The sequence below is a fragment of the Pinus tabuliformis genome, chromosome 5_2 (genome assembly GCF_031772625.1).
Source record: "Pinus tabuliformis cultivar Carrire ecotype Pingquan chromosome 5_2, CPIR1, whole genome shotgun sequence".
NCBI lineage: Eukaryota > Viridiplantae > Streptophyta > Pinopsida > Pinales > Pinaceae > Pinus > Pinus tabuliformis.
This window is the reverse complement of record NC_142306.1, coordinates 870,200,266-870,214,652: the sequence shown is the minus strand read 5'-3', so window position 1 is coordinate 870,214,652 and position 14,387 is coordinate 870,200,266. Positions and strand designations below refer to the sequence as shown.

Below are 14,387 nucleotides of genomic sequence, written 5' to 3'. Positions count from 1 at the left end.
AGAAATTTATGTAAATCATTTTCTCAACTAATTCAAGTATAGGTTTAATAAGATATGATAAACTTTGGTCTAGCCTCTCTAGCTACCCCCTTCTCTCCTTAAATCATAGCCCTCTTTAACTCTTGTCCTTGTCCATCTACAACCGGACATGTCTTTAACTCTTGTCCTTGTCCATCTACAACCGGACATGTCTTTAACTCTTGTCCTTGTCCATGTACAACCAGACGTAATTTTATTGATAATATTTGCAAACTATTACATTGCTAAGCTCGCTGCCTTCCATCATGTACAAACATACAGTAATGTACCCAATTGATTAATTGGCCAAGAGTGGACATAGTAGCCTATCCAACCCTGTAGGCTCTAGTCTTGATAAAGGGGGAAGACCCAATTTTCCAATGTTTGAGGCAACATTGGGTGAATTTTGGGTCGGCTAGAGCAAAAAAACCCAAATTGGGGGTTGCATTGCCACCCCTCACATTTGAGAAACCCCAAGGGGAAATCTATAAATAAAGGAAAGTTGGATTCATTTGATCATCATCAAATTTGAATTGGAATATCTCTGATTTTCTTGAGCCTGAGGCTCTGAGGGTTTTAAGAAACCCCTTCTTTCTGATTAGTTTCGGTGGAGGTGATCCAACCCTAGCTAATCCCTTTTGTCTAGTTTCGGTGGAGCTGATCCCACCCTACCTAGACACATTCTCTTTCTTCTGGCACAGATTATTGGAGCAGTTCTAGTTTGATTTTGAGGATTGATGACCTTTTTCTGTTCTGGCATAGCATATTCCCTTGTAATTCAATCACATCTATCTGGTTTTCCTCTGTCCTGTTACAGTGTGTTTCCTAGGAATAATTCAGATCTATTATGGCCAAGAAGCAAGTCCCTGTGGTAATTCATTTGGTCAACAAGTTTTATGTGGTTACTCTCAGGGAATGGAGGTTTCTGGACGGTGAGACTTTCCTACAATACAATCTGAAATTGCAGGTCGCAAACTACAGGGCCAGACTTTCTAGAAGAATTTCCGTGTGGTTTTCCTGGTAGCATGGAAGTTTGGCATCTCTTAACACTGCGAACCAGTACTAGAAGTCACGGTCATCTACAATTGGACAGGTCGGATCATCATAAGGCAAATCAGGGCATAGGTTATCTGCGGTCTTCCCAAATTCCAGTCTGATTGTCACAGTAATTTAAATACAGAGGCAGGTTTGTGAATCATTTAAGGATAGAAGGAGATCCGAGTCTCTGTGGCAGAGAAACTGGAACTCCCTGGAATAGCAACCAAACATCAAGCAACAAATCAGTTGGACAAGACAGTTAAACGTTTAGCCAACTAGAGCATCACATGTGCAACAGAATTCTTAAGTTACTATTTCGTAAGTGGTTAAGGTTGTGGGATTAGTTGTTGTTTGAGGTTGTGGATTTACAACACTGAGAGCTTACCAACTGTTGAATTGATTAAGAATAAATTGGACTATATCTTCAATATTGATACTATAGGGTGTAACACCCGTAGTGAATTGTTGTTAAGTGGAATTGAATCACTGAAGTTTCCATACTGCCTATGCATCTTATTGATATTGTTTATCTGTCCACTATTGCATTTTAATTGCTATTGGAAAGGTTGTTAATAATATGTGTTATTATTGCAATAAATTTCAAATTTCAAAACCCAAAGGGAAAAAAATGCCCTAGTACTCTACACCTACATTATTCATTCTGGGAACAAAACCAAGGTATTAATGAAAGTATATACATAGACCGTAGAAATTAAAAATAGGTGTATATACCACCAAGCCACTAAATAGGATGAACCACCAAGGAATCAAGCCATGGACACTATGATTCCCACATCGAAAGGGAAGCCACCAAATAAAGGGATGCTAGATCATGTGGATAGTTGTGATTCCCATGTCCCGGGATCATAGCTCAACTGGTTGGGTAGACAGTTTGTTCTCTTCCCACTTGTGTTCCATTCCCACAAGTGACATGTTGGCCTGATGTGATAAGGCTGGAAGGGTAGAAACCCCTTGGGATAGACATCCACTCCGATGTGCTTCAGGATGCCTCGACGCTTGCTAAGTCACAAGTTATTGGTATATCTGACATGCAGACTGTTGGATATACTCTTGGCCCTTGGGTTATAATAGCAGCCAATAGGTTTGATCCTAGGCCTAACCTGTATCACTCCAATGACTTGTTGATTCCCATGGTTTTAAAAAAATGGGGAAGCCATCAAATAAAAGGAAGATAACATTGCTATAGCCGTCAAAGTAAGAATTTCCACCTATATGAGCCACCATTAGAGAAAGGTTGTCCACATAACATTACTTTTATACATGTGAAGAAAGGTGATATTTCAAGTAAGCCACCTCTTAGGGATATAGAAGAGTCGCCACTTAAGATTGTTAGAGAAGACTATGTATTATTTGAGTCGCCACTTAAGATTGTTAGAAAAGGCGATGTATTATTTGTCAAAGCCATGGGATGGTTTATTGTTAAGGCCCATGAGTCCGTTTGAGGGATCTAGCCACCATGGATAAAGTGCAAAGCAGCCATTGTGGATTAAAGGAGCTACCTGTGTGGAAAACCAAATTTGTGGACCATTTATAGGGCAAACTACAGTGGATATTACAAGTTATTACCTGTACCTTTTAACACATCGAGTAGAGAAGTGAACTGCATTTATCTGAAGAAAAATTTGAGACCGTGTTTTTGACAAATTAACAAGTAAATTTTATAATCATTGAGTTGGTATTGACATTAATTCCAAAGAAATTGATTTTGAAGAGAGTTCATGCATCTGTGATCAGAACTTTAAAACTAGTTTTTGGGGTTGATAATCAAGAACAGTGATTTTTTAATTTGATTCAGCATAGAACAGAAATATTTTCTGAAACTTTGAGTAGTCAGTGGTAGTGTGCCAATATTTTATTTTGAATTGTTGTTATTAAAATTGGGAGATTATATGGTTGTCAATCATTAAGTCTGAAGAGTGAATTCAGCGTTGTTTAGTGCAGTGTTCCACGGGGACACGTCCCCCACGCGGGGTGCATGCACCATTTATAGGGCAAACTACCATGGATATTACAAGTTATTACCCGTACCTTTTAACACATCGAGAAGAGAAGTGAATTACATTTATCTGAAGAAAAAATTGTGACCATGTTTTTGACAAATTAACACAAGTAAATTTTATGATCATTGAGTTGGCATTGACATTAATTCCAAAGAAACTGATTTTGAAGAGTGTTCAAGCATCTGTGATCAGAACTTAAAAACTAGTTTTTTGGTTTGATAATCAAGAACAGTTATTTTTTAATTTGATTCAGCATACAACAGAAATATTTCCTGAAACTCTTAGTAGTCAGTGGTAGTGTGCCAATATTTTATTTTGAATTGTTGTTATTAAAATTGGGACATTATATGGTTGTCAATCATTAAGTCTGAAGAGTGAATTCAGAGTTGTTTAGTGCACTGTTCCATGGGGACACATCCCCCAGGTGGGGTGCATGCACTTGATGTTTCCCACGCACCTGGGCAGGGGGGCGCCTGGGGAAAAGTTTCCCCGCGTCCCCCTTCTAGAGAGATGCAAGGGGAAACATTTCCCAAGAGCAAGGGGCATGTGTCCCCAAAAGGGATGCACTTCTAGGCGTCCCCCCTCAAAATGGGGACACCCAAAAGAACCCCTTTTGAAGGGGGATGCCCAGAAGCGCCCTTTTTGAGGGAGGATGCCCAAAAGCACCCCTTCTCAATTTTGTTTGTCTAATAACCCTTAAGATTTAAAAATATTTTAAAACAAAAAACAAATAAAGTTAAAACTAATAAAAACACATAACAAATATCAAAACCTAAACTAATTTGCAATCCCTCACTCACTCATTCGACTTACCAAGCTTACCTTTGTTCAGTTTACCCCACAGTGCTATCAGACTTACCAGTTAACTTTGGCCTCTCCTCCCCCGCGGCACTCCTTCAATGCTCATTGAACATTGTTAATTTTCAGTTTCAACCTTTGAGTCTTGACTCTAGATATCAATGACCTCAGATTGACTCTTTGATTCATCACTATTTACTATTTTTGAGTTCGATTTATATCAATTTACTATTCCAGTCTTCAGACTTCATTATCTACTATAGTCTATTCTGCTTCACACTAATTAGATTCTAGAATGATGAATGATGAATTTAAATATTAAATCAATTTAAAATCTAGAATGATGAATTTAATTTTTAAATCATGTAGATTCTAGAATGATGAATATGGATCAATGAATTTCATTGTTGAATCTCTCGTGTTGTATGGATGAATGATGGATGAATGATGTATGTATCAGTAAACATATTTCATTATTTTATTCAATTATGTATGGATCAATGCATTTATACTTTCATTATTGAATATGGATTTGAATTGTGTCTCTGTAGATTGTGACGTGTATTAAAAAAAAATTATGTAACCCAACATTCCCCCGTCTCCTATAAATTCCCCTAAAATATGAGGGTACTCGCACACATACACCGTGTGTGTTTCCCCCACACCTGCACCCATGCCTGCCCCCCTCCCCCCATCCCCACTCCACGGGGTCCTGGTGGAACATAGATTTAGTGTATTTAAAACACTAAAAATCACTTTATATGGTAGATAATTTTGGACAAAAACAAAAAGTTTAATGGTCTGAAATTTTAAATCATGAAAACAGAAAACGCTTGCCATATTTAAATCTAAGTTACCAGAAAAGTCCCTCCAAAACCCCAAAAACGTCATTCGGCGTTTCGGAAACGGAAACGTTAGGATACAGCACGGAAACGTTTCAGTTTTTTGGAAATGCAAGATCCTATTTCTGAAACATTTCCATTTTTTTGGAAACTCAAAATCCTATTTTTGAAACATTTTGGGCATTTTTAAAGGTTTTGGATCCATTTCCAGAGTTTCCTGACTTGGATATGACGTTGAATGCCATGTCTCATATGACTTTGTTTGACAAGGAGGCACCAATAATTGCATCTTCAACTGTACATGGCAGCAGTGCTCCCACTCATGGAGAGGATCCAAATGATGGTGTGGATATAATTACATGGATGAAGATATATTTGATGATATGTAAATGTAATTTATGATGATGTTTTAAACTTTTGAACAATGAACATTGAATACCATAATATATCATATGATAGTAGACTGCCAGTCATAGTTCATTTTGTAATTTGCACTATGTAGTGTGCATATAGCATTATTAGTTTTGGTGATGATGTTGATGATTGAAATTGGAAACATAAACTTGATGATATGTTGAATGTTATAATAATCACTAATGATGATGACAATGTTTATGCTGAATTGATGATGATGATTTGTTTATGTGGATTTCATGATGATGATTATGTATTTTTAAATATAGAATCTAGATTCTAAAAGATGAATGGTAATATGAAAGTTCTATTTTGTCGTGTGTGTGTGTATATACATATATGTCGTTTCCTTGCCGTAGCATATCCATATTTTTTGAAAATTTGCCGTATCCATTTCAAACCCCATTTCCGTATCCGTTCCCGTATCCGTTTCAGTGCAACTTAGGTTTCTAGACAAAGCTGTTCATTCCTTCTCCAGTCTGCCCTGCATTCTCATTGAAAATATTTGGCGCACCCGCAGTTTTTCAATTTTACAGGACAAAAGAATTTCTCCGTACATATGTGCTTCTAGGATAGATAATTTCACTTACAAATTTCCATAAAGCTGACCAAAATCTGCTGCACAACGAATTCCACAGATGCCAGAATTGGATTACAATGTGCCTTGGGGCTATTTCGATGGCACAAGTCAGGGGCACCCTCCCCATTGTGGAGTCAGCGTTGTCATCTATTACAATCAAACACATTTCATTTACAGCAGGTACTCCCCTGGCAGAGGTTCCAGAATCCAACAACAACACCAAATTTATTGCCCTTTATCTTCTTCTGGATATAGCTAACAAAAAATACATCTCCCAGATCCAAGTCCCCGGAGACTCAAAGCTGGCCATTGACTGGGCTAACAGAAGAGCCACGGTGCAGAATTTTGGCTTTGATTACATACTTCAGGACATCAAACAGAATTCCACCACCTTTGAGTGGATTACCTACAACTACATTCAGCACAAGCTTAATATGGAAGCAGAGCCCTTTCAAAAGAAGCTCTGGAGCTTCCTTTTGGTTCTGCAGGCACCTACGAATACAGGAATGGGGAACAATTAGAAGCTATGGAGTTCCGGCTGTAGCCATATTTTTGCTAGTTAATCTTGTATATGTTTTTCCCATGTTGACAAAGATGTAAATTGATATGTAAAAGGACAAACACAGGAAGAAAAGGGAAACGTACTATTTTTGGATCATTGGAGTCAATCTTGTCTCCTCGTAATGTTCTCCAGATAGCTGGATGTATGAACAGATATGTATATATTCCTATCTAATGAGTATATCAGTTTTTTTCCTTTCAAAAAAAAAACTGTGATATGCCCATACAGAATGGCTATAGGTTTGGTTCATTGCCATTAAAGAAGAGAATAATCACATAATGTATATACTATAAAACAATGATAAAGTTTCCTCGGGGATATACTGATTCAATCAGAGGACAGCAAGGAGCTTAAGGGGCCTAGCCCACACATCAATTAAGTTATCATAGTCTGCATGTGTAGTTTTCTGGTTCCTTTGTATTTTGTTGTATATGAAACCCATTTTCATAGTATTGTCATTACAGTCAAGTAAGCAGTTTTGGTTATATAGTAAAGCTGTTAACTTCAACCTTTTTGTAAAAGAAGTCTTTGTGTATATGGGGAGAACAGGGGGACTAATAAATGTTGAAAAGCAGAACAAAGGACCAACAGATATTGCAGATATGACCTAGATGTGTTCGGAAAAGTTTTGTACAAATATTTTTGTTCAGTGAAAAAAAAAAAGTTTCCAAGTGAAAAGAAATTATGAAGGATATCCTGCAACTTAAATGCTTGGATAAACATGCATACAAATTGAATATGATACCAAGTGACAGCTTCAGAAAAGTAAACCATTGTCTCAGCAAAAGTAAACAACAAAATTTGCCCCAAATTTGTAGCTACTTACAGTTTTTGAAGATGGATAAGTTGCCCAAGTTCAGGTGCCAGAATTCCTCGAAGAGAAAGGTCTACCAACTCCCTGGAACCATAACAAAATAAATTCAATTATTGGTAAAGAAGATTTATTTTTAATGTTTATAATGTGCCTTTTAACTCTTACAGATAGTGGGCCTGTTTGAAAAAGACAAGAAAATAAGAAAATCAGGGACAAAATATAGTTGTTCAGGAAAATGACACTTTTAAATGTACACTACCATTCAAAAATAACCAATATAAACATCAAACATGTAGGCTTACACACCAATAAAAGACATCACTAACTAAAGTATGAATTTAATTTCGATAATTTTCAAAAAAATCAAAAGTCTGCTCAACCTTGACCAGACCCCAAAAATTGGTTCGTTTAAACTTTAAACAGCAATGCCATGCCAAAAGAAATATGAGTTTTTTTGCTATTATCTTTTAAAGAAAAGAACCATTATAATTTGCATTATTACAAATGATAGTTTTATAATCAGGCATCCCTCCAAAGTACAAGATCAGAAGTTTAGATTGTTGCAAGTTCCTACACTTGTAAATTTCACAATATAGATTGTCTATAAGTTGGATATAAAAATGAATTATCCATTTAAGTTGGATATAAAAATGAATTATCCATTTAAGTTGGATATACGAGCTGAAATGCCATACTGTCTTACCATCGTTCACATAATTCTGCAGTATGGCAGCCACGCTTGAAAATAAGTCCCATAGTGCTTTTACACTGCATGCATATCTACATTTGAAATTTGACTTCATTTAGCAGTTTCTAATTTGTTATCAGGTTAGGGTATGTTAGATTTACATTTTTAAATAAGTTCATTCGCTGAGCATTAATCCAGTTTATCCTATTGGCGTAGAAGCCTATTTGTATTTCCAATAAATAAAAGCAGCTGCAGCAGCAGAATCTAATAATTCTATCTGCAGAAACCTGAAAATGGTCAAAGTTAATAGTCATATTCTATCATGAAGCCAGAGCTGTTATCCTGAAGTTTGTATGGAGTCAAGGTCCCAACAATGTCATATCTGAACGACATTAGTGGTATTTTCGGTTTTCTAAGTCAAAATTAGGAGTCATCCACCTGTTAGCAACTAACCAAAAACGTATGCAGGGACATTAAATGAAGGCAATGTGCTTTCCAGGTTATATTTCAATCATTCAGATTTTCAAAAGAAAGCTAATTTTGGCATCAAGATTTTGAAGCAGATTGCAAATTCAGTGGTAGAAAAGTTTGAGTGGTCACTGGTAATTGGCTATTCCCAGAGATTTCTGGATTCTTGGCATCCCACAGGGGGATACTGTTAGCACCCATAATTGCAGCCAAATTTGTTTATCAGGCCAGTTCATTAGAGGCAATCCATGATGGTTGATATAGCAAATTCCAAATCATTTGTGTCAAATATCAGTTCAATCCTGGGGGCCATTTTGAGCATTGCAGTTTGAAATGCAGAAATGGTTCATGATGGTTGATAGGTGCATTCAGAATTTACTGACAATTTGCATGTGACATAATTGCAATTCTGAGACATTGCTATTTTGTGGAGTTCACGTTCGAAGGTTCACATGTTGAATTTGATGGCATATCCAGGTTCCTTGTTATCATGCAAATCTAAGGAGGCTATTATTAGCAACATGCGAGGTATTTTGTGACACTACTATTTTTAACAGTTCGGGCTTCATGGTGGAACAGAAAACATATTCTCGTTCCCTGAAGGCAAAAGAATTGAACCAATTTATTTTTTTCTACAAGCATGGTGGTGCTATTCTTAGCAGTCTCTATTTTTTTGGCATCCTATTTGTAGTAAGTGTTGCCACTGGCATCATTCTGGCATTTTGAAGTTCCTAATTTTTAGGAGGAGGTTTCTAATTTTCAGGAGGGTCCTAGCTTTTATGAGGCTTAAATTTACATGTTATTTTGGCACTTTGAAGTTCCTATTTTATTTTTAGTTCCTAATTTTTTATGATGCTTATCATGACATGTTACTTTGACATTTTGAGGTTCCTATTTTTTAGGAGGTGATTCTTATTTTTTATGAGGCTTAGCTTCACGTTTTGAGGTTCCTCTTTTTCTAGTGGTCACTGCAATTTTTAGCACACCTATTTTTAGGCAATCATGTGGCACTTACAAGGTGCTGATTGGTCAGAGAGAAGGTGTCATGTGTTGAAATATGCAGAAAACATCATCTCAATAATTACAATATGATGACCATGAGGATATTGACATGTTCCTTGGTGTGGATTAAGACAGAAATAGTTAATAAAGTGAGTAATGTATCTCACCGGAAATATATTTGGGAAATATTTCATCTTATCCATGCAAGGAGTAGTTTAAGTGAAGATTATTTATGGCAAAGGAGGCACACTAGTTGAACTTCAGCTGAGTTGAAAAGTGCTGTTGAGCACAAGAGTTTCCCAAGGAGGAAGCTCAACCTCTCTTCGGTGGACCTTGAGTGCCAACCTAGAAAGGCTTTTATATTTACTTGAGGCTGGATGAGACACACTACGCAGGTACCACGCCATTTTGGTTCAGTTGGGACGCAAAAGAAGAGGCCACGCAGTTCTGGAGGAAGGGTGGTACCAGAGTTGGGGATTGCATTGTTGTTGGTGTGTTTCTTGACTAAATTCCAGGCTAAAAAGGAGGATTTTCAGGAGCAGAGGACATCTTCCACATCAGAATGAATTTCTGGGACGTGGGACTGCATCATCCTGTACAGGCCTGTACAGTCACTTGTGGGTGCTGAGTGTGGGATGACTTGGGTGAAGGATTGAGGAGTTGGGTTGTCCGGATTTTGGTTGGAGTGGATTTGTGGGGAATTCCTAGCCATCTGGGGAGCAGTAAACACCATTTTCTGCTACAGGAGGAAATTTCTAGCAGTGGAGAACGGCCAAGCAATTTGGGGGCAATTAAGGCAAACCCTTTCTGGGTTTTTCTGGATTTTTGACAAGGATTCCAGAATTGATTTATCAGAAGTTTCTGGGCAGATTGGAGGGGACAAATCAAGGTCTCAACACAGTCAGCAGTGCAGAAAATACAAAGCCAGCGCAGGTTCCTAGTGGGCAAATTCTGGCAGAGCAATTGGGCATTAAGAGAGCATCCACCTGAGGCTTGTAGCTTGCCTTGTTCAAGCCCAGGTGCACATTTCCTATTTCATATTGTACTCCAAGAAGATCATATAATAAAATTTGCCCATTTTGGCATGTGTGGGAGAATTTCTGTTTTATGGGTGTTTACTGAAAATTTTTGTTGGATTTATTGCATGTTCTTGTTAAAACTGTTAATTTTTCCATTAGCAATATTACAAATTAAGTCATGGGGAAAACAAAGTGGTGTGGGAAAACTATCACAACCAAAGGTTTATTCAAATATCAATGTCTTCTTAAATATTTAAATATAGTAGTCAGAGTAATGGAACAAAATCAATGTGCATGGCTTATCAACCACTCAACACTATCAAATGATAAATCCACAAGCATCACTAGTTTCGGGAAAATCAACTTTTGTAACAAAGGATGGACACTAAAAACTTTGGTATATGCCCTTTGAATCCAAAAAGCTCCCAACATATTGGTGTTTCAAACTGAATCATCAAAAAAAACTATACCTTCCTACATAAATTCATGGTATGAAATTTGTTTGACATGACTATCCATTGAATGGCCATATGACAAATATTGCAAAATGCACACACACTGCAGATAATAACCGTACAAGAGGAATTATATTCAAAGATTTATCTTTCTTGAATCACTTACAGAGAGATGACTTTCCCATTTACACAACTTACTCCTCGCCATTTGCAAGGATCCTCATCATAAGGGTTCCAGTTTGAGAAGGCATTGTATGGATCCATATGCACAGACTCTCGAAATGCCAACATTGCCATGCCTGCATTTGCAATCCTTTGGAGTGAATTCTTTATCCAATAGACCTCAGATCAGAGTCGAGTACTAAGGGATATTCCAAAGGCATGATACATTTCTGTAATACTGCCAAGCACCTAAATGTAGAACTAGTACTAATATCAAAACAAATGCGTACAGAAGGTGGGTAACTAAGCACGTACCTTCAGAATTAAGAGACCAACAATTACGAACAGCTAAATGCAATAGCAAGATGGCATAAAATTCTTGGAAGAACTGAAGCCTGACCGCGTTTCTCCATCGGCATCCCATTATTTTGTTTAGGCTTTACTTTCACAACTGGCAGTCCTAAAATATAACTTAAATGTGATGATCATAAACTTTTGTCTGCAAAACTATTTTTTCCGACAACTCCTCAAATCAGTTGACTTTTGCTTGTAGAGGAGTCCTGCAATTCACTGAATGCTTTTATATCGTAAACGAAGAAGTCCGTATTCTATTCTGCGGTCAACTTCAACAAACCCTAGTAGCCTCGGGAGATCCTTCACCCTGGATGCATGCTACATCCAAAAAACACTAAACAAATATCAGTATCTATATGTGGAGGCCGAAATATTTGATTGGACACACACCAAGAAGCAGTAAACAACCTCTGTATCTACAATTTTACAGTTTCCAGGTTTTCCTTTATACTGGCACATGAACATTACCCCCTACCACAAGTCACAATTCAACGCCCGCGTAGTACAAATTCAACAATATAAATACGACTGACCACAGCAGCAGGCAAGCACGGATTGTAGGAATTGCGATCTTACTCAGCATTCAGTATTCGGAGGAAAAACTAGAATAACAGATTGAAAAATAGCATAAATGAGAACCAGACACTTCATATTATATAAATGAAACTCCAATAATACGTTAAAGCAGGAAAGATTGAAGCCGACTAAAAAAGCACCGATACTCGGCTGCCAAAAGCAGGCGATGTGATATCTGAGAAAATATACTCAAGATTGCGAAGAAATGCGCGGAGTCAAGGAACTTACAACTAACGTGTCTCTGAGAAATAAAATTTTGAATCTGTGAGACGCACTGCTTAACCAAATACAACAGAATCAATGCCAAAATCAACAATAATAAAGATCAATGTCACATCATGAACACGGGGGAAAACTATCATAATAAGGGATGGTGATGACAGATTCAAAAAAAACGTAATTGTCGCCCCGCGCTAACGAAAACCGTAATTTCTGACCAAAGCTACCAAACTCTGAAGCCAAAACTACGATTTTTGACCGACTCCACCAGACTTTGCAAAGAAGCAACGAGACGTCACTGAAATTGTCAAATTTGAAAGAGATACTATGATCTAAAGGTTTTAATGCAGTGAGAACAGATGTACCTATAAATTTTTCAAACCGCGTATTCTTAAGAAGGCTGCGAACTGCGAGTCTGAGCTCTGAAATTAGATCGCAGACACTATAAAGGAAAACTTCAACGAGAACCTCGTAAATTCACAAATTCGCCACAGAAACTCCCTCCATTAAGCGCGAGTCCAATAAATTGGACGCGGAAGCTCTTCTATCCACCAAAAATCAGACAAATAATCTACACTGTACCAATCCTTTTTTGCTTTTTACAAGGAAACCTGCAAAATCTGCTAGATTCTCCGCAGAAACATTTTCATAGATTTCGCTGAAAATTTAGACAGAAATCATGGCAAGATTTCAGCATTCAGGCACCTTCCAAATTTGGACTCCAGTCAAAAGAAAATTGGCATTAACACCGTATGCAGTCAAAGTCGGGAGTATTTCCATCAGATAAAGGTTTTGGCGAGCTTCCAGGCAGAAGCACCATGTCTGTGTTTGAAGGATTCGCCGCACTTTTACGCTTTTCTTCATTATTTTTCATTCTTCCACCTTCTTGCATATGCTTTTTCTTCTCCGTTCCTCCATTTTAGCCTGCCTGCCGGCGGATGACGGAGGCTGACGCCGTCAATAAGACGCGTAAGCCCAGTCTATCTGTTTTCATTCCCTCCTCCGCCTCTTCATTTTGATAATATTTCTGCCCTCTATTGTTTATTCTTATTGACCTTCTCCTTTGCTTGTGCCCTCGGAGTCTGGTGAATGCCCTTTTAAAACATTTTTTTGTGAGTCCCACGATTCGACCTGCGAGCTGTACGAGGGATGGAAAGGTGTGGGAGGCTTGGAGGAGACTCAAAGTAAGCTTTAGTAGATGTCAGACATGCATCATTGGAGGTAGGGTGGCTCTGTTTGATTTAACCTCCCGCGTTTTGGAAACAAACAGGCTGCCTATTTGAGATCTCATCCATTCCTTTCAGCGCTGCTCCGGGATTTAGCGGACAGCGTGGCCTTAGCCGAGAATGAGATCGATGTGGGCCCTGGCCACGTCGTGAAAGACAGTATTTAACACGCATCTTCTAATGTTTTGTCTTATTTAAGTTCCGCCTCTTGTTTTTTCCGCCCCTCATTTCCAACATCGCGAGCATATTCTACACTGGAAGACAGTTTTACCATTTCATTTTGACTTTTTCAATTTCACACTAAATAGTTTTATATTTGTTACCATTTCATTTTGACCTTTTCAATTTCACACTAAATAGTTTTATATTTCCTTAGCGCTTGTTTTTATTTTTACTGAATTTTGAAATATTATTTAGTTTTACATGTGTTCCGCTTGTTTTTAATTTTCGTGAATTTTAAAGTATATTCTATTTTGATTCTGTAATTGCTTGTTTTTCGTTGATGATTAATTCATGTTTATTAAAAAATTATAATTTATTGACTGATATTAAAAAATAAAAAATGTTTTTAAATTGTATTTGAATATTTTAAAATTATTATAATAGAGATGACTTTAAAATTTTGAAAAAAAAATATTATAATAGTGTTTTGAAATTGTAATTTAATTTAGAGATATGCAAATAAGGGTGGGACTATTTGCAAATCGATTCCAAACACTAAAACTCAAATCAATTCCAAGCACCAAAATTTTAGAAGTCAGAGTTGGTGATGGGACTTGCATTCATATTGCTTCTAACCTCCTACACTAAGAGCATATGGGTGACGCCAAATAGTTAAACTTTAAATTGTAATTTAATTCAAATATATGCAAAGTAAGTGTTTCATGATAACTTAATTTCGAGAATTTAAAAAATACATAATAAATAATTAAACTTAATATACATAAATAAAGAGTGTTTTTTTGTTAAAAGATAACTAAAATAAAGAAAATATTATTTATTCATAAATTTGAAAAAGAGAATTGAATTGTCTATCTTAAAAGTGAAAAGAGATTTAAATGCTTTGAATAGCAAGTTTATATAAACAATTATCAATTGTAACTTAAGTGTCAATAGTAGGAAAATATGTGC

The 14,387-nt window shown here is 37.0% G+C and overlaps 1 protein-coding gene across 2 annotated transcripts in view; it reads right to left on the bottom strand.

The window, feature by feature from the left end:
* Positions 1 to 13,100, bottom strand: part of LOC149162088 (protein MALE DISCOVERER 2-like) — a 39,088-nt gene extending 25,988 nt beyond the window's left edge. Inside the window, exons 1-4 of one of the 2 annotated variants that reach the window (XM_089437129.1) lie at positions 12,396 to 13,100; positions 11,197 to 11,569; positions 10,886 to 11,018; positions 7,100 to 7,171 (exon numbers count right to left, since the gene is read on the bottom strand). In XM_089437129.1, coding sequence (XP_089293255.1) covers positions 7,100 to 7,171; positions 10,886 to 11,018; positions 11,197 to 11,305 — 314 coding nt within the window. In that variant the 5' untranslated portion in view covers positions 11,306 to 11,569; positions 12,396 to 13,100. The remainder of the gene's footprint in view (positions 1 to 7,099; positions 7,172 to 10,885; positions 11,019 to 11,196; positions 11,570 to 12,395) is intronic. The other variant, XM_089437128.1, reaches the window with a different exon arrangement.
* Positions 13,101 to 14,387: the final 1,287 nt, after the last annotated feature.